This window comes from Lucilia cuprina, chromosome 4, assembly GCF_022045245.1.
Source record: "Lucilia cuprina isolate Lc7/37 chromosome 4, ASM2204524v1, whole genome shotgun sequence".
Classification (NCBI taxonomy): domain Eukaryota; kingdom Metazoa; phylum Arthropoda; class Insecta; order Diptera; family Calliphoridae; genus Lucilia; species Lucilia cuprina.
This window is the reverse complement of record NC_060952.1, coordinates 46,015,664-46,035,631: the sequence shown is the minus strand read 5'-3', so window position 1 is coordinate 46,035,631 and position 19,968 is coordinate 46,015,664. Positions and strand designations below refer to the sequence as shown.

At 26.2% G+C, this 19,968-nt stretch overlaps 1 protein-coding gene across 3 annotated transcripts in view; it reads left to right on the top strand.

Annotated features, from left to right (window-relative positions):
* The window catches only part of LOC111677203 (homeobox protein abdominal-A), a 31,552-nt gene extending 11,816 nt beyond the window's left edge, over nt 1-19,736 (top strand). For all 3 annotated transcript variants that reach the window (XM_046948757.1, XM_046948756.1, XM_046948758.1), the window contains exons 4-6: nt 513-560; nt 18,907-19,130; nt 19,283-19,736. In XM_046948757.1, coding sequence (XP_046804713.1) covers nt 513-560; nt 18,907-19,130; nt 19,283-19,630 — 620 coding nt within the window. In that variant the 3' untranslated portion in view covers nt 19,631-19,736. The remainder of the gene's footprint in view (nt 1-512; nt 561-18,906; nt 19,131-19,282) is intronic.
* Nucleotides 19,737-19,968: the final 232 nt, after the last annotated feature.

Genomic DNA, 19,968 nt, shown 5'->3' with positions numbered 1-19,968 from the left:
AATTTAAAAACAACAAAACTCGAATAATTAAGATATTTGTTTTCATTTATTATAATATTGAATGAGTAAATCAGACCTCAGTTGTGAAATTGAAATGAGGCTAAAATTATTTATCATGATAATGAGTCCAAATAGATTTATTTATTGTGAATTCTTGTAATGTATACTTTAAAAATCTATTGCTACTTAACACATACATATATGTACATACATATGTATGTGTACTTCATATAAGAGACTATTTTTAGATGCATATTAACTGCGATATCGCCATTTTTAAAGCAAAATTGTCAAGCATGTTTTGTCAGTTATTTTGAAATGTCTTAAATATTTAACTTAGATAACCTTGACAAGACCACATACTAATAATTTGATAATTTAAAATAAGCGCCCTAAGAAGAGTTAAATCCTTAATTTAACTTTAACTATGTAATGTGTTTATAACAAACCGTAAAATAAATTATGAATATATGACTAATATTTCACCAAATTTGTTCTTCTTTTATTTACAGACTGGATGGGAAGTCCCTTCGAACGCGTAGTATGCGGAGATTTTAATGGTAAGTAAATGCAATAAAACCCAAAAAACTGATGTTTAACTCATTGCCAAAGTTAATGAGTAAAATGACATTGAAATGTTTAAAAAGCAAAAGTGAGGAATATGGCGTTTTGACTTTTTGACCAAAGAGTTATTAAATATATTTGCTGAAGATATCTAAACACATGTAATTAAGAGTTAGCAAAGAAAAGGAAACGTTTTTAAATGTTTAATATTTTTTTTCAAATGTATAAACGACCTTGAAAACATTGAACATTCTTGCTGATACCTGCTGTCTTAAAACAAAAAGACAAAAGTACTTTCTCTCTCTTTGATATTTCATACATCTGTCATTGTCACAAAAAACCCTTTTAAAACCATTCTTTAGCATTTTTTTCAGCAGATAAAATTTCATATTTTGTTTTTAAAAATATTTGATTTTTAACTTTTCACGGTCTGTTGTATTGTTGCATAAAATGGAATCCTTTTATATTACTGCAGTTGTTCCGAAGCCTTTCATTCGCAGTACGTCTCTTTTAATCATGCTGTTTTCGTTCATTTAATGCTTTAAATTAGTACCTGACTATTATTAATAAACAATTCTATTCAATTGTTTTGCCTTTTATTTATTCAATGGATTGTTCTTCGTGATTTTATGTTTTCATAATTTTTAATTGTTTTTATTTACATGCTATTTTTCTTTTGAAATTGTAATACGATCTTTCAATAATTTTACTTCAAATGTCATGTATTCTGCTACATTTTCAAAATTTAAGTATTCTTACATACGACAGGAAACAATAGCAAGTAAAGTATGTAAATGGAGGCATGAAATGATAGGAAATAAATTTTCAATAAAATCTGTAAATTTTTGAGACATTTAAAAATGTCATAGTCCAACTCCGTATTATTCTTAACATTTAAACAAAAATATTTTTTTCCGTAATTTCCATATTGTTTTTCATAAATATAAAAAAATATTTTCCTATTCTTTATTTTGTATATTAATTTGTGTCTGCCAAAACTTTCTTTACCGAAAACAGGTTCAAAAAAAGTACATTGAACAACAAAACAAACAGAAACAAAATAACACGAACAATAGTCAAGCGTAAACATAAACAATCAATAAAAGTATTGAATTTTCAAACAAAGTATTAAGGATACAATCATTTGTACAATTAATAAATATAGAGTGGCCAACATTTGCCATGCGAGCTGATGGTCAACAAGTCTTGAGCACGTACTTAAAGCAATCACCATCTTCTGCCCCCGATATCATCCATAAGTTGTACGTAAAATATGAAAAACTGAGAATAAATAGTTTCATTCTACTTTTAATTAAATTAAACATAGACAGACAGACTGACTTTGACGGGATCATATCACACTTGGTTGCCTGCTTACATAAATATCACTTCGTTGCAACATTCGTCAGTGTATCCAGCAGACTTGTTGTTAAAATATTCTTTAATGCAATAAAAGGCAATACATACAGTAATACTTATGTGTTTCCAGACATTGATCGGTTTCTGGTTACTTACACACAGTCTTTAGGTTACAAATTGTGGCGCTGTCGATAGAGTTTCAAGGGGGAATTTAGCCAAGGAAATACAATAAGAGAATTTTGCCACATTTTGTGTTGTAAATATAATTTTCATATGTTTCGTTTGTGTTTTTCGTATTTTTAATTAAACTGTTAAAGAAATTCCTTTGAGTGTTTGTGTGTGATTGTCTACAACTATAAGGAAGAAGTTTTTATTTCTTATTGCCACAAATATGACCAGTATTGACAGACAAGTTGAGAAATGGAAATTAATGCAGTTGCGCTTGTTTAACATATAATACAGCTACTGTTGCGTACAACGAGTTTCGTTCAAAATATGATGTAGATCTTTTATTTATTTTTCTTTTTTTAATCGCTTGCAACAATGACGTTGCTGCTGTTCATGATCACGATCATGATGGCAATGTCGTTCCATTTTATTGGCATTAAGCAGCAGACAAAAAGTGTTGAAAACAATTTGAAATATAATTTCATGTGTTTTCTTAAACTTTAATATTTAAAAAGTGTTTTCTTCGTCTGATATCTTATTCATATGAAAAGTATTTTCCCGTTAAGAAAATGTGTGTAAAATGTTTAAATTCATAACTTTTGAGCTCAATGATTATTGCCCAAAAACACGCACCTACAGACGAGTTCATTTTAACAATTTACTTGAGTTTTATCAAAAAATTAAAATACTATTTTTAAATTACGTTCTTTTTTGTCAAAACTAAAAAAATTGATGGCGAATTTTTAAAAGTCAACAGCAAATTTATGTGTTTTAACTGTAACTGATTTTATATGTTTCTTTTAAAAATCAATTAAATATTTCCCAAGCATTTAACCAACGATTTAAATATCATTATCATCATGTTTATTTTACATACATTTTGTATGTGGAAAACACTTACTAAAACTTTTTACTGTTGAGGTATCGTTAAGTATTCTGTACATAAGTTGGCGTAAAATCGTAAATAGATCATAAAAAGATCGTTAAAACTAATTTTATTACTGTGAACTTTTTCTGTTAACAAAAAGGTGGTGGTGGAAGAAACAATAGTGGGACACAGCAACCAACATTGTATGTCACTTCAATACGTATACACAAACTATACCAAATGATCTCATTTAAAAAATTAAGAATTTGTTTCATTTATGCCAAACATGTCGGCGTAGTACTTTTACAAAATTGCATATTTTAGCAACAATTTTAAAAATTGATCATTATTATTGTCACTTGCTTGGCAACGCTTGTTTCATGGCTATGTTCTTCTTTTTAAACATTTTAATATTTCCTTTCATTTGTGTTTGAAAAAATCTCTCTTTTCGATAAGATTTCCTTTTAAAGTCCAGCTAAATAAAAATTAAACATAAATGTCTTAATTATTGTAGTCGTTATATTAAAATAAAAATTAAAAAATAAATGATAATTAATTTAATAATCTAATAATTTTTAAATATTTATTTTTAATGATGATGTTTATTGTTATTGTTGGCTGTTTTCTATAATATGTGTGGCATTAAATGAATAAGAAATACATACACACATACTACTTATATAAATATTTATTTAATATTATTCAATTAATATGCATACAAGTATAAATAAATTTAAACTACAGACATTTTCTGATTTCATTTTCATTTAATCTCTATCTGCCAGCAGATCCAACCATCGACACACAGATACATACCAACACTACTAGTATGTACGGGTACATGTAGCGATAAAGTGGTGGTCTATCAAAATGATTTATAAAGACTTCCAGTCATTTGGGGTCACTACATAAGAGATTTAAAAAGTTTTTTTTTTTATTTTTTATTCTCTATTTTCTGTTGTTATTTATATAAATAATATTTTTAAAACAAAATTAATGTTTATAGAAGAAGAAAAAACATAACATGATAAATGTCTTTATAAATATTTTACAGCTTATTGCTAAGTCAAGTATACAAATTAAAAAGTAAATTATTATTTTTCTATGCATATACATAACGGAGTCATACATACATAACGGAGTCATACTTTTTTATTATTTTTGGGAATTCGGGTTATTTTGATACTAGATCTGAAAATTTTGGTCAAATCAAATTATGTAAAAATTGTTATATCGACTCTTAATTTTTAAAGAATAAATAAATGAAAAAGAATGTGGTAATCATTAATTCATATTATGATTATTGTAATTATTACGAATTATCTGAATGATTATTTTTTTGTTGTACCATCAGGCACATAACAATATAACAAATAATGGTTATATAACATAAAAACATAACATATAGGATATTATTCATAAAGTTTTATCAAAGGTTCTATATACCTTTCTGTTCTATAAATCTTTGATAAATGTTTATGAATACGGCAGATAATGTTTGTTTAAGCTTAATTGGTTGTAAATAACATAATATGTTTTCAATGTTATCATTACTTAGTTGTTGTAATAATAAGTATGTTTTAGTGAATCATACTCAAATTTATAATTTCCATGAACATGAAAATGTTTACAGAAACTCAAATATAGTAAAATCTTATTAAAATAATTGTATGTTTTTGATAACAATATATTGTTTCAGTAAATATAGTATAATTGTAGTAAACATGTCGAACCATGTTTTTTCTTCGTATAGTATGAAATTTCACATGTTATTAACATTTCCAATTTTCATATTTTTAATTTTCACTTCCAAAATCTTAGTAAAATACAAGTCAAAAATTATAATTAATTTTGTGATTAATTTCATTCTCTGCAAAACTATTTCTTATTTAACAGCAATTTAAAATTTCCTTTAATTAACTACAGAGTTTACTAATTTAATGTAAAACTTTTTAACAAATTTTTAGTTTATTTTAGAAATAATGGGTTTCCTATGGTAAAAACTGTAAAATACATTAAAATGTTTTTTCTTCTTATCTAGTTTTTAGATAACAAAAATATGTATGTATGTAATTGAATATTCATAAATTTTCAAAAGAAATTAGAGTGTATAGAAATTAAAAGAAGATAATTTTCACTGGTGTTATTTTTATATGTTTGCTTCTTGCCAAAGTAATAAACAATTTAAAAGTGCATTAACATTTTAACTCAACAACCATAAATTTGTAATGAAATTAATATTAATGTTAGTACATACTTAAATTAATTAAAAATCGTGAACAAAACACACTGAATGAAAACCAAATAAAAACAACAACAGTAACACAACATGGCTTTTTCTTAAATGAATACTGCAGCCAAACACGCAACACAACCAACAACAATATAACATGTTTTTATTATATTTGAAAAAATATTAATAAAACTACTGATATTAATAATTATAATTATAATAAGTGTTATAGTTAAGACAATGGCTAAACAAAAACATTTCAAGAATTATTAAACTATTTTATAATTACTAATTAAAATAAAATTTCCATATGAGCTCTCAAAATAGGTATTTTACATATATAAAATATCTATTAAAAGATTTTTATTATAATTAACATATATTTTTCATTCTAATGTATTAAAGGATTTAAAAGTTTTACTGTAACTATTAAACCATGCATAAATACATGTATGTACATCGTTTTTGTGTGTGTATGAATGTATCTTTTAACCCCAAGGTGGTAGGATTTTGTTTTACAGGGTGAAAGGTTGGATGAGAGGAAGGGAAAATTCTTTTAGCAAACACAGCCCAATAGCTTTAAGCAAAGGTAGAGCTCAGTTTTGGTGTGATGATACAAACATGTTAATTGGATTTTTGTCTGTGAATTTAAATTACATTGACCACCGTTACCAACCCACCATCGTCATCAATCGTAAACACCCCTTTTTCGTTCCAAAAACAAAAACTAATATATATTGTTTCTGTTGTATTTTTGGTACTCCAACAATGTATTGTATTTCACAAGTAATTTAAGCCATTTCTTTGTTCTTTGGCTTCGTATTTGCAGCCATTCTGAATTGTTTGCTGACTTTTGTTTTGTTTTGCTTTATCATCGACCTACGCTGGCAGCAAAAAAAAAGCCACAGAACACAACAGATTAACCAAAGTTTAATTTTCATCTTCAGACGAAACGTGTTGTAGCGACAAATTCCACATATTTTTTCCAATTTTTTGCTTGCAAATCAACAATCAACAAAAATTGCACAAACGTGCCGATAACACAACAATGCATATTTTAGTAATGGCCGTATACGAAACAATAATACCAACACCAACCACAAAATTGTTTTAAAAAATATAGGAAATTAAAAAAAAAAAACAGCAACAACAAAAACTATATATGAGTAAAAGAATGTACCACAAAAGTGAATAATATTAGAGTAAAAAACAAAAGTATATAATTATGAAAAATACATTTAAACACATTACAAGTTTGATTTAAACTATAGTAAAATATTCATCCAAAAGAAAGAAATGAATATAACAAAAATATTCCGGCAAAAATTGTATTAGTTTTACAACTAGTTCTACAACGCAAGATTATAGCATGTTCTACATTGGCGTTGAGACCAATGTTTTTTGTTCGAAATTGTCACTTTAGGAATTGGTTCTGAGGAAGCGTTATGAAGTCGACACTTATTCTTTGGAACGGTTCTGGAACTAGTTCTTTAATCAATGATTTTTGTTCAAATTTGTCAACCGCTGAACTAGTTCTAGGGAAGCTTTAGAGAACGTATACCCTAAATTAATTTAAAAACAGTTATTTTCTCAGCGGATTAGCAATAAGGCCTCCACAAGTCAACAAAAATGTGAATTATTTTGTCGCATAAACTTTTTCCAAATTTTGAAAAATATTGACCTTATAATTCTCCTCACAACTGTAAACATGCATTCAAATGAATATAAAGGCTTATCTCGCCTCATAAATTAACCCTTACCGCTTTGACGCTGTTTCATTATTCTTCGCTTGTTGTTTTTGTAATTTTCTCTTTTTAATTTTTGTAACCGACTCAAAGTCAACAAAACAAAGGCAGTCGTCATCATCCACAGCATCATTAAATGAATGTATAAAATTTCCAACCAAATCTTCTAACACTTTTTCCCTTTTTCAAAATTTTCTATTTTTATTTGATTTTTTTTCTATTTGTTACTAACAGTGGAAAAAACACACAAAATGTATACTGTCAATGACATTGGCATCCGTTGGTGTGTTTGATTTTGGTCGGTTTGGATTATTTGAAGATAAGAATTAATATTTAAAAACTGACGAAACAGACAGAAGTATACAATTGTGTTATTTGTAATGATAAACTCTAAACTTCCTAACACTGGGTGACTGCAGCAGCCTGCAAACGTCATTGTGCTGATGATTTGCCCTCGTTTATTTAATTTGCTCCCTTTATAACTCCAATGTTTAAATTCACAAGCACTTTTATAGACATCCCTGCAGTTCGGGGTGGCTATCTTGTTATATAATCTTATTATTTTAATTTTTGACACTTGATTATTTACATACTATAATAACTGAAAGGATACTAAATTGGTAAATTACCACCTGCTAAAATACTTGGGGACAGTAAAAAAGTGACCATAGACTTTCTATGTATTATCATAAGTACGTAAATGCAAATCCCTTGAAAAATGGATACATTGATTCATAGTAAAACTGTTAAGTAATATAGTTACATATCTATGTACATTTGTAGAATTTATAAACAACATGTTTGTTGTTGTCAACAACATACAAAACTTTTGTAATTAATTTTTCATTAGACAAATGTGTCTCTAACATTCGTACTTTAATGCATATTTGTAAAAGACAGTTAACTAATCAGTCAGTTATACAGTCAGCCGCACTGACAGTGGTTCTTTTGTTTCATTTGCTAAAAAAAATCGAAAAAACCAGTAGCAACAAGGAAAATTATTGTTATAAATTGAATGCAGTGTCATTCATGTCTAAAGAGAATTATTTCATTGCAACGTTTGTCGATAGAACGGCGTCACACTCATGCTATTTTAATATAATGGCGCTTAAACAACAATGCATACATTAACAATTGTTCTCAAACACAATGGCAATTAAATATTAATAATAATAATAATAATAATAATAATAGTAAAAATAATAAACAATAAAACACTATAAAACGCAGACTTAACACAATTAGAATGAGTTTTTGTAAATAAAATGCAGTTAATTGTGATTAAATTATTAATATTTTTTTTTCATTTTATTACTTTCTAAATGTTTACTATACGTAAAAAAACTTCGCCTTAATTATTCAAATGATTAAATAAGTAACAAAATATGCAAACAAAAATAGTTAACAAAATGATTTTGATAATATGAATATTATAAAAAGTTTACATTAACATTGTTTAAGCTATTTATAATATTAATTGCATAGTTGTTTCCTGAGCATTTAGGCCATTTTTGAGCATTATTTTATCTTTAATAATTTTACTGTTTTATAATTTTCCTAATAAATATTTTAAGTTTTATACCTTTTATATTAGTCGGCTAATAAGTATTAGGTGCTTAGAAGAAATAAATTTGTTTATTGTATTATTTTCCAATGTATGTTATTTAATATTTCTATTATTCATCGTTATTTACATAATTCACTTTTTGGTCACATTAAATTTTTTATTAAATAAATTATGCAACATTTCAAGGAAGACATAAAAATAGAATAATTATAATTTCTTTACCATGCTTGAGGTCTAAAAATAAAGAAAACCTTTAAATATGAATGTGAAATGAACATTAAAAATAATTTATAATTTAAATTATAAAAATGAACGACCACACCTTGAGTAACTAAAAACCTGATAGTTTTTAATCATATTCTTAATACAAGTTATCTTTAATATTCATCATATTGACGCAGCAGGAAATAGTAAAGGATTTTATAGTATGTTTTAGATTTATTGAATTGTTTATTTATTTTTTAACTCTTCTACCCAAGAGTCACACTTCTTTTAAGCGTAAATAGGCTTAGAATAATGCATAATCTTTTATCCACGAACATGATATCCAAAACATCTTTATAACATAAAAAAAAAAATAAAAAAATGCCTGTATTATACATACAGAAAAGTTTAAACTTTTCGAGACTCTAACAAAATAAGGGATGATTTTACTCACTTTTTAATGAACAATATGATGCCTGATAAGAACACTACATTAAATTGTAACAACAAACACCTAACAAATGCTAATTACAAAACTATATTTTGCAACAAATGCTAACTTACTATTTTATGAAGAAACATTTAACAAAATCTTTTAAAGCGTTTCTTTCTTTGAAACTTCCGTAAAACCCCAACTCCTTAACCGTGTTCCAGAAGTCTTTTAGTGACCAGGCAAGTAAGGCTGTAAGTAGCAAACAACTACTCACGATAGCAAGTAATCATGAGGGATTAATTTTGTATAAAAAATAATGGAGAAATATATTTCACGCCATTACAACCATCTATTGATATGGCAGCAACTAATTTATATTAACTGTTTTTATTACAATTTATGGCAGACTGTGTGTATAGATTTCTTGAATTTCATTTCATTTATACATAACATACATTACATAACAACCAGACAGTATGTTCGCGTATAGGGGTGGTTTTGGTTCGTTTACTCTTTGAAAAACTGGTTTTTCAAAGTTAAGGCAAACAAAGCCTGCAAAGAAAAGGCTTTGAACGAATACGAGCGAGTCTCCAAGGACCAATTTAGAAAATTAAAAACAAACAATATTAAATCAATGAATGGCCGCCTCTGCCCATTATTGTTTTTAGCAATAATACAAGCTTTTGTTAAGAACTTAAATGATGTTTATGAAATTTAAAAGATTTTAAAGATATTTATAATTTAAGACACCTATGTATTTATATGTTTTGGAATAGCCACCCTTATATTACTTCAAGCTGAGAAATATAAATTTTACTTTTTTTCCTTTTAAGAACTTACAATGTTGTAATAAGAAAAAAATTTAAAAAAGCTGGTCATTACTAACATTTGCCCTTAGTGTCTTTATGGTTTTAATTTTTTGAGCCTGTATGTGTAGGTTTGTATTTTCATTCTGTTGTTTTTCCTTAACTCTTAGCAAGAGTGAATGTAATAGCCAAGATACTTTTAAATTTGTTGCCAAAATATCTCATGTATTATGTGCTTAGTTTGCTGAGAATAAATACTGAGTTTAAAATGAAATTTAAAAAAATATAAGGGCCTTAAAACCATGAAAATGTTCTATGGATATATGCAATTATTTGACCAAATTTTGTTTTTGTTTCCTTAAAAAATTAATGAAAATTTGTTTAATTTAAGACCATTATTTTGTGTTATTGAAATTTTGAATGCTTCGCTAAAAAAATATTTTTAAATATTAAAATTTAATAAAATTTCCTAATGTTGGGCCCAGTTTGGTAGTTTCGCTCCTGTTTTTATCCAAATGTTTGTTTGTTGGGTGGCATATTAATGAGCCACAATCTTTACAAACGACAAGCAAAATGTATGTGTGGCTGCAATAAGTTACTAAAACCCTAGAATATTTGTATAGAAAAAAACTAAACTGCCTTATACAAACATTTACCAAATATATTTCACTGAAAGATGTCTGCTTGATTTTTTTAATTCTACACGAGGGTGTGATAAGACAAAATACCCACAATAAATGTGAAAAATATATGACCCAACCTAGAATGCAAGTGTTTGGGTAACTTGAGCTAAGAACGAAAGCTCTTACAACAGAACATTCACACATACACTCACACATCCTTGTAAAGCAAATCTCTAAATTATAAGAAAACACATGACTCCTGGTACCCATAGAAGTAAATGTACAAGAAAACAAGAAAATCTGACTAACAAAAATATAGAAATAGAAAAAAAACAGTACTGAAAATAACTTATACAGGACCAAACGGAACGCAAAATATTTAAACCATAAATTTTCCGAGGCACATGTTGTTTGTACTTAAAAACATTCTTCCCTCTGCTTTTGTCATGGTGCGTAGCAAAAGAATAAATGAAAAACGAAAAATAAAAGCTTAAATTGCAAATAAATAAAACTGAAAAAAGGGAAATGAAATTTTTGGTACGTTTTCATGAATATGTCAGACCCAGATGTATGCTGGCAAGGGCTCATAATATACAGACGGATTTAGGTATAAGATGGACTGACAGACAGATAGAAACGTAACACATTTTAATGTTTATAAATCGTAATGTATTTGTATGTGTGTGGGTTTCATAAGGATGTGAGGGTTTAAATAATATGCGTAACCCGAAAAAAGTGGTTGCTATTAAACATGTTACGCCTAAATGTAGTTTTATATCTCTTAGTTTTTTACTCTTGTTTTTTTGTAACTAATATGTTTTCGAAATTATATATTAAGCTTCCAGAAAACCATAATCCATAGGATTTAACAAATTTATATAATTTTTTAAATGTCTACAGCGGTTATATATTTCATTGTAATTTTTCATAATTTTTTTTAAGTTTTAAAATCCGAGGATTTAATTTAAAACATTGAAATGAAATAATGTGCAATGTCAGAATATTATATTGATAGTTAATTATCAGTTCAAATAATAATTTTACAATTATTATTTTTTCATATTCAAAATGAAAGTGAATTAACTAATTTTATGTTTTTTTTTTCTATCAAAAATCCTTTTATATGTACAATGTACATACATATGTATATACATATGAACATTTATTTTTAAATTCAATTCGTTTCATTTTTATTATTGGCTTATTGTTGGTTCTTATATGATGGTTCATTGATTTTTTATTGTCAGTTTTTTCTTTTTCCAGCTTTTATTGTTTTTCTAATGATTTCACACACAGAAACTTTTGTTTCTTTAACAATAATTTAATGATTTTTATGTGACTACTTTTTTAGTTTTGCCATTGTTATTCAATTGACTGACGACACACGTACCTCCACGCATAAATAGTTTTTTTTTCTTTTACGCAAATTCATGTAACTAGTAAAGTACTGTCCCAACGATTTAAACAGGAATATACTTTTTAGACATACGTTTCTATAAAAATCCTCTCTAAAAATTTAACTGGATTAGGGTCAATTGATACATTTATACTTTTCATTGCACTACAAAGAATATAAAATTTATAGTATTTGTAATGCAAATAAAACTCAATTGCTTACTTTATTCATTCGAGGAAATTTATAAGTCAAATTATAATTTAACTGTCTTTAGATAGTCTAGGGTATAGTCACGAAGTTGGTTAATATGTTTATCAGCCAGGAATATGATATCTGATTCAGTAACCGTTAAATCGGATTGTCACCCCGGATTGCAGGGGTACTTTGGAGTGCACACACACCCATTTACATACTTCACAGTTCATTGAACATCATAAATGTTTGCTACTTATTTTTAGAAACATTTTATTTAAAATAATAATTTAGAAAAAAAAATTGTGTATTTGTGTACATACATGCGTATTAATCTACATATGCATGTGTTTCTTATAGGTTCAACTAATCAGATACTTTTTAATTATTAATATTTTAGCTTTATTAAAATATCATTTAATGGCGCATAGCTGTTGCTAAAACGGCATTTTTCACATCAAGGATTTAAAAACTTACTTCAGATATAACAAATATTTTTTTTCTAACAATAATATTTTAAAACATAAATTTTTAATGGAAATATTAATATTTATTAAAATATTTCTATTTAATATTATTAAATTTGTTTATCATTTGCAATAATATTGTCTGTTTTTTTCTATATTTAATATTTTTGTCACTTCCTTAAAAATACACAAATTTTTTCCACTTTTGAGTTTAATTTCGTGACAATAATAATTTTTGTTTCTCTTACCCCTAATTCTCAGGCACTTTCTTGTTATTGTTGTAGTTGTGTTTGTTCCTTAACGATGGTTTTTGTTGTTGTAATCTCTACCATAATGGTTACTTATTATACAACTAACAATGCTTTCAATGGCTGTCTGAATTGTTATTATACATATTTGCTTGTTGTTGTTGTTGCTGTTGTTTTTGTTCTAATTCAACATGTCTGTTTTTTATGCGTAAGGATGTGTGTTTGTTTCTTTTCAAATTTTGGGGTTCAATATTCCCGGCAACCACCATTATTAGAACATTTTGTGTAAGCATGTATGTTTGTCATTGTCAGTGTCTCAAACAGCAGGGGGTCTTTTAGTTTAGTTAGATGTCGTTTATTTAAGTTAATTTTATATACATTCAAACATTTTCTTGTTTTTCCTGTGTTACCTGCTTTAAATTAAATATTAAATTATAAAAGATAAAAATGTTATACCAACATTTCTTGTTCAAACTAAACGAAAAAATCAATAACTGAAATGAATTTAAAGAGATACAGAAAATGTTAGAGAAAAACGTTTTATAGGTATCTCTTTAATAACTAAAAATAAATAATATATGAAGGATTTAGTAAAATAAACTGATAAATAATAGCAATTTGCTTACATTAATATTTGCCTTTGTGGCTACACCATAAAACAGCTCCAAACCATTTGAATTAAATGTACTCAACTATCGCTTTACCTTATTATTTTATGAATTCAAACTCATAAAAACTTTAATTGTTTAACTGTATAAAAAACATGCTTAAACATCTTGATGATTAATGAGGTGTTACCAAAAAAATAAATATACCATATAATTAACAATAAATCCAACTTATTTGGTCAAGATACATATAAATGTACATTTATACAACAAACAAACAAGTAATACCCGTACAACCAAGGTGTTGTCTTATGGTCATAAAAAAGTACTTATAAAATAATAAAATGTATCATGATGATCATGATGAGGAGTTTACTTCTGAAACAATACTACTACTACACACAGTGAAAAACTTAACGAAAACATTCAATATTATACGAACATTAAAAAGACTATAAAAAAATAAATTAAATACATTTATAGAGGCTATAAAAATAATTTACTAGCTCTCAACCCCGAAAACAAATAAATATTTAAATGTACACAAAATGACTTAATAATTAGTAAGGGTATTGAAAATGAAACTATTTTTAATATTATAATAAATAATTAATTAATCAACAACAACAAACTATTGCTAATGCCATGTTTAATGGTTTTTTAAACTTTTTTGTTATTTCATACTTTTATAAAGGAAATTAAAACGGAAATAACACCATCACTTATAAAGACAAATTGTTTGAGAAAACTAAAAAAACAGTCGACAACAACAAAAATAAATTCATTTAAACTATTGAACACTTTATAAAAATGTTGCTTTGCTTTTTTACTTATGATGCCATAAAACCCATAAAAAAGCTATTCAAAAAATTATTTTTATTATTATTATTATTAAAAATACAATTATATTATTTTTAACATTTATAAAGTCACACGATAACATAAATTACATTAATGAAATAATAAACAATTTTTTATTATACTTAATTTTGTTTCGTTTCTTCTCTCCCTGTCTATGTATCTCTCGTTTCGTTTTTAAAATCCAAAAAATGTGATCTGTTATGAATTTTAAAATTTGCAAAGAAAAGAAAAAATATATTTTATATCATATGTATATATGTCTTTTGTATGGTCAATCATATAAAAATATGTATTACAAAAATTGATCTGCCAACTCTAAATGACAGAAGTTCTTAATCTTTTAAAAATATTTTTTTTGGAAATTTTAATAAATGTGAAAAATAAAAAAATATAAGACATATCGGATATTAAATTAGTATAGAGTTCAAAAAAATGTTTCCGTTTTTTTTTTTAATTTTTTTTATTTATTTATTAGATTAAGTTTTTAATTACAATAAGTTGTTGTAAATTAAGAAAAAACTTCTTATAACATGATCATATGGAACAAAAAAACTAGTCTTTTCTTAAGCCGATTTTTATTAAAGAAAATAAACATTAACAAACAATAAATATAATATTTAAGAATCTCTGTAATAGGTGAATAAATTGTTATTTGTGTCTGTTTTTTTTCATACTTTTGCTCTTTAGATAGTCATTCGAACGATAACTAAAAGTCTATTCAAAGAAATGATACAAATAAATGACAATAATACTCGTAAAACTAACATTTATTATGTCTACATTCAATTTTCTTTAGACAATTCATTCTACAAATACAAAATATGTATTGTATGGAATTTTATTAGTTGTCATTTGTTTAAACACAGTGAAAGAAAAAACGAATAAATGAATGAATTTTTTTGTTAAGTTTATACATATTTTTGGTGTTTTGGATTTTTTTGTTGTTGTTCATTGTCTACAAATTCTTTTTATTTCGGGTTTTTATTTTTGGTTTTATATGAAAAATTGATTTGTCAGCGATTTTAAAATTCTTTCAACATCGTTTTTATTCTTCTTCTTATAAGTCTTTGTTGTTATTGTTAGTCTTTCATAACTCTATAACATTTTCGATACGTTTATATTTTACATACACTCATATAGAAGATTTTTGTCTGCCTGTCTGTCCATTTATTTCAATGTAAAAATATTTGTTTTTTTTATATTTTTGTTATATTGATTTGTTTATATTTTAGTATCGTACTTCCCGGATGGCATGTTAAACGAAATCTAAACATTTTTTCTTTTTGAAACTCCCAAATACCAATCGAACATCCATCCATTAAACCGGCACAGTCAGAACGTCTGTGTCAGTCACTGTATATATTTTTTTCTCAGTTTCTTAAGAATTTGTTAAATCGAATATTATTGCTATATGTACTATTTCAATTGGTATTTTGTAGATTTGAAAATACTCTTTTGGTTGTTGATGTTATTTCAAAAATAAAAACTCATAAATAATGTTAAATAAACAATTAACACAAATTAAAACAAATGTGGAGAACAGTAAGAAAAAATCTTTATTATTTATTTAAATTAAATAATGCCTTGTTTTCAAATTAAAGTATAATCGTTAGATTTTACACAAGCATACATTGTACAAAAAAAACATTAACAAACTATTAATAAGAAATTAAGCTGGCTATAAAAAGCATAACTGGCATTAATTTTGAAAAAAACGAAATTATATTTTGTACTATAGAAGACATTTCAAAAAGATACAATTATTAATGTAAATTTTAAAACTAAATTTATTAAAATACTTTACCAAATAAAATCGCAGATAACCCTCTTATATTTTATGCATATGGCAACACCAAATGTTTTCCTTTATCAAAAACAAACTAAAATTCACCACGTGTTAATAAATTCAACACACACAACTTTGTGTTTGAGCACACAGAGCGAGAATTCAATTTCACTCAATGAGCTAAAATGCACTGAGAGTAGACTGTTGTCATTGTTTTGAATTTGTTTTGTTGTTTTTTTTATCGCGCACATGTCTACCTGTACGAAAAGAAAACCGTGGTAGTCCGGCAGCCATATTGGATGCCATAATTGTTATTTGGTGAAGTTGTTTTTGTTGTTGACAAAACATTAATGCAATATTGGTATCCCTTTCGCACTAATTTAAGGCCATTAAGAGAAGTGAAAAATAATTAATCTTATGTAGAGCAATAGAAATGATTTATTAGTGTGTTTATTACATTGGTTAGTTTGGCAAGATAAATTAAATTTAAATATGCTAAAATTTAAAACCATCAATATAATAAATCAAAAGGCGAACAAATTTGTAGGCAATTATAATGTTAACATTTAACTTATGACGTGGTAGTATTTTTGCACTCTCTTTTTTTATTTTTGGTTTTTAAAAAAAGAGGCTTGCGAAAAAATTTTAATTTTCTTTAAATAATTTTTAAATTTTATCCTTGTTTTTGTTAATAATTTTAAAATAAATTGGGTGTATAATTTACACCACTTCTTCATATATGCTTAACAATTTCACGTTATAAGTTAAAGGTTAACAATGAAAATAATTTCAAGGAGGTTGTGAGTTTGTTTTCCATTAGAACCTCTGTTAAAGGAGTGCACAACAATTTTAAACCTACCTTTAAAAAAAAACGAAGTGCTTCGAAAAGAATAACATTTATCACCACTTCAAAAGTAGCATTAAGTGAATTGTTTTATCTTCTGTGAAAGTGATTTTTAATAACTATTGAAGGAACAAAAATAATAATTATTTTTTCAATGCTGAATATATAGTTTTTGGTCTAAGTCAAATTAGTTGTATTCTTTAATACTACAATTTCACTTTCAAAAAAAAAAAACACAAAAATTAATTCTTGAATATGATTTCGGAAATAGTGAATTTGGAATCAAATTAAAGGACAATCCTTTCATAGAGTAAAATTCTACATCTTTTTCGCATTTTACCGAATACTTTAATAAATATATTTTTTTAAATTTCTTCAAATACCTTTAAAACCTTATTCATAAACAAGTTTTAATTTTATAAACGGATTATAATTCAAATTTCATATGCAAACATTTATAAAATAAAATGTTTTTTGTGATAAAGAGGTTTAATCGAGATTTTATATTTGCAATTGCATTTCCACATCCTCTAGAAAATTTATTTAATTTTGTACTTTAAAAAATTAATTCGAATTTTGAAACTAATCTCAAACTTGTCTTCGCTTTAACTAAAAAATTGTTATTTACGCTTGAACAAAAATATTTTGAAAATATTACGCAAACATCAACAATACACAATAATAAAACACCATGGTAAAACTGCACACAATTGATTTTTTCCAAAAACCATAAAAAATCATAAAAAGTATTTTTCCAGCAAATAGCTAAAAAAATAAAAAAAAGTGTACAAAACATATCTAAAGGGTGCCATAAACAAAAACAGCTTATAACTGAAAAACTCTAAAGGTACTTATTTACAATAACAATTTATATAGGATTTCCTAAATCTTGTTTCAAAACTATTTATTTTAAAAAATAATATAAAATTTTCCCGTAACCTTATGCACTACAACTAAAAAAATTAGTACAGGTAGCATAGAAAATTCCTAAAAAAACGTGTATACAAGAAATTTGCACGCACAAAAATATTGTATAATCGCAAAATTTACAAGCGCAACTAAAATATTTGTTGTGTGTATTATTTTATTCTTTTTTTTTTGTAAAAGCCGACGCGATATCAAGCAGTGTTAAACCCGGCATGTAGTCCATCAATTGCAACCAGTCAGTCAGTTAGTTAGCTAAACATTCTGCCAGACAGCAGCATTCACTCAACACTCAGCAACAGAATTCATACAAAACATTTAAAATATAAAACAAAGTTTTACCCTTTTTTCTTACGCCAACTACAAAATGCACGATGGGTGCCAAAAATTAGCAGAAAACCCATAGAGCACTTGTGTAAACTGACAAAAAAGGCAGAAACTAAACAAAAAATATATATATTTCATATACAGACAGAAAACAAAGGTATACATGCTCTATAGGAAGGCAGCTAAGATTGGAAATTAAAAAAAAAAACATTGATTTTGTGTAAAAAACGAAATTTCAAAAATTTGTTAAACATATCCTGTAGTTTTTATGATAGTTAGAAAGAAACAAAAAAGTAAAATTAAACAAAATTGTGCGTCATTCATTAGAATAATTTAAATTAATTCAGTATTTTCATATTGATTTGGTAACAATAATTTGTAAAAATGAAGTTAAGGTTACCCTTATTTGTCGGCTAAATTAAGTTTTGGTCTTTTGTCTTAAAGATAACATCATTTGAGTCATTTTAGTTTTTTACTTCTCAAGTGTGTGTAGCAAAATATATTGTCTTTTGTAAATTGTTTTAAATGTCATGTTATTATTAAAGTTTTTTTTTTTTGCATTATATTTTGTTGCTAATTAACATAAGATAATTTGCATATCTCTTTGTTATAAGATGAAAACAACAACAAACAGTTAAGAAATATTTAATTAAATTTTGTTTTTTGCTTTCATGTGTTTCCAGGTCCTAATGGTTGCCCTCGTCGTCGTGGTCGTCAGACATATACACGTTTCCAAACACTAGAATTGGAGAAAGAATTCCATTTCAATCATTACTTAACACGGAGACGAAGAATTGAAATTGCACATGCATTGTGTTTGACAGAGAGACAAATAAAGATTTGGTTCCAAAATCGTCGCATGAAACTTAAAAAAGAATTAAGAGCTGTTAAGGAGATAAATGAACAAGTAAGTGTTGAAAATGGAGCATAAAATTACAAAAATATAAATTTAAAGCAACACTTGTCAAGCATTTAAAATCAAAGCAGTAAAAATTCTTAAATTTTTATAGTAATATGCAACTAACCCTTTAATGTTCTTATTTTTTTTAATTTTTTCAGGCTCGACGTGATCGCGAAGAACAAGAGAAAATGAAAGCCCAAGAAGCCATCAAATCCGCCCAACATAATAACAATAAATTGCAACAACAGCAGCAGCAACAACAGCAACAACAACAACAGCAACAACAGCATCAGCAACAACAACAACAAGATCATCATTCTATAATCGCCCACAATCCCGGCCATTTGCATCATTCCGTTGTGGGGCAAAATGACTTGAAATTAGGTCTTGGTATGGGTGGTGGTCTTGGTGTCGGTGGTGGTCTCGGTGGTAACCTTGGTATGATGAGTGCGTTAGATAAATCAAATCATGATCTTTTAAAAGCCGTTAGTAAAGTAAATTCATAAATTTGTTTAAAAGATTGCAGAGAAGTAAACCCCCTTAAACATGTACTGAATTATAGAATTTGATTAAAACACAAACTATTAAAAGAAAAATTTATTACTAATAATAAAAAAAAAAACAAAAACAGTTAAATGAAACATTAAAAACACGAAAACAAAAAGTTGATATAGTTGCAACAAAATACGTAAACCTTTACATAGTAATTTTAGTTTGTAAAAGATCTTTAAATCTCTATAAATATTTAAACTAATCATAATAAATTTAATATTAAATAATTATTTACATTTTATATATATAAAATAAAATTCGAGTAAAAAAATAAAATATAAATTATATAACA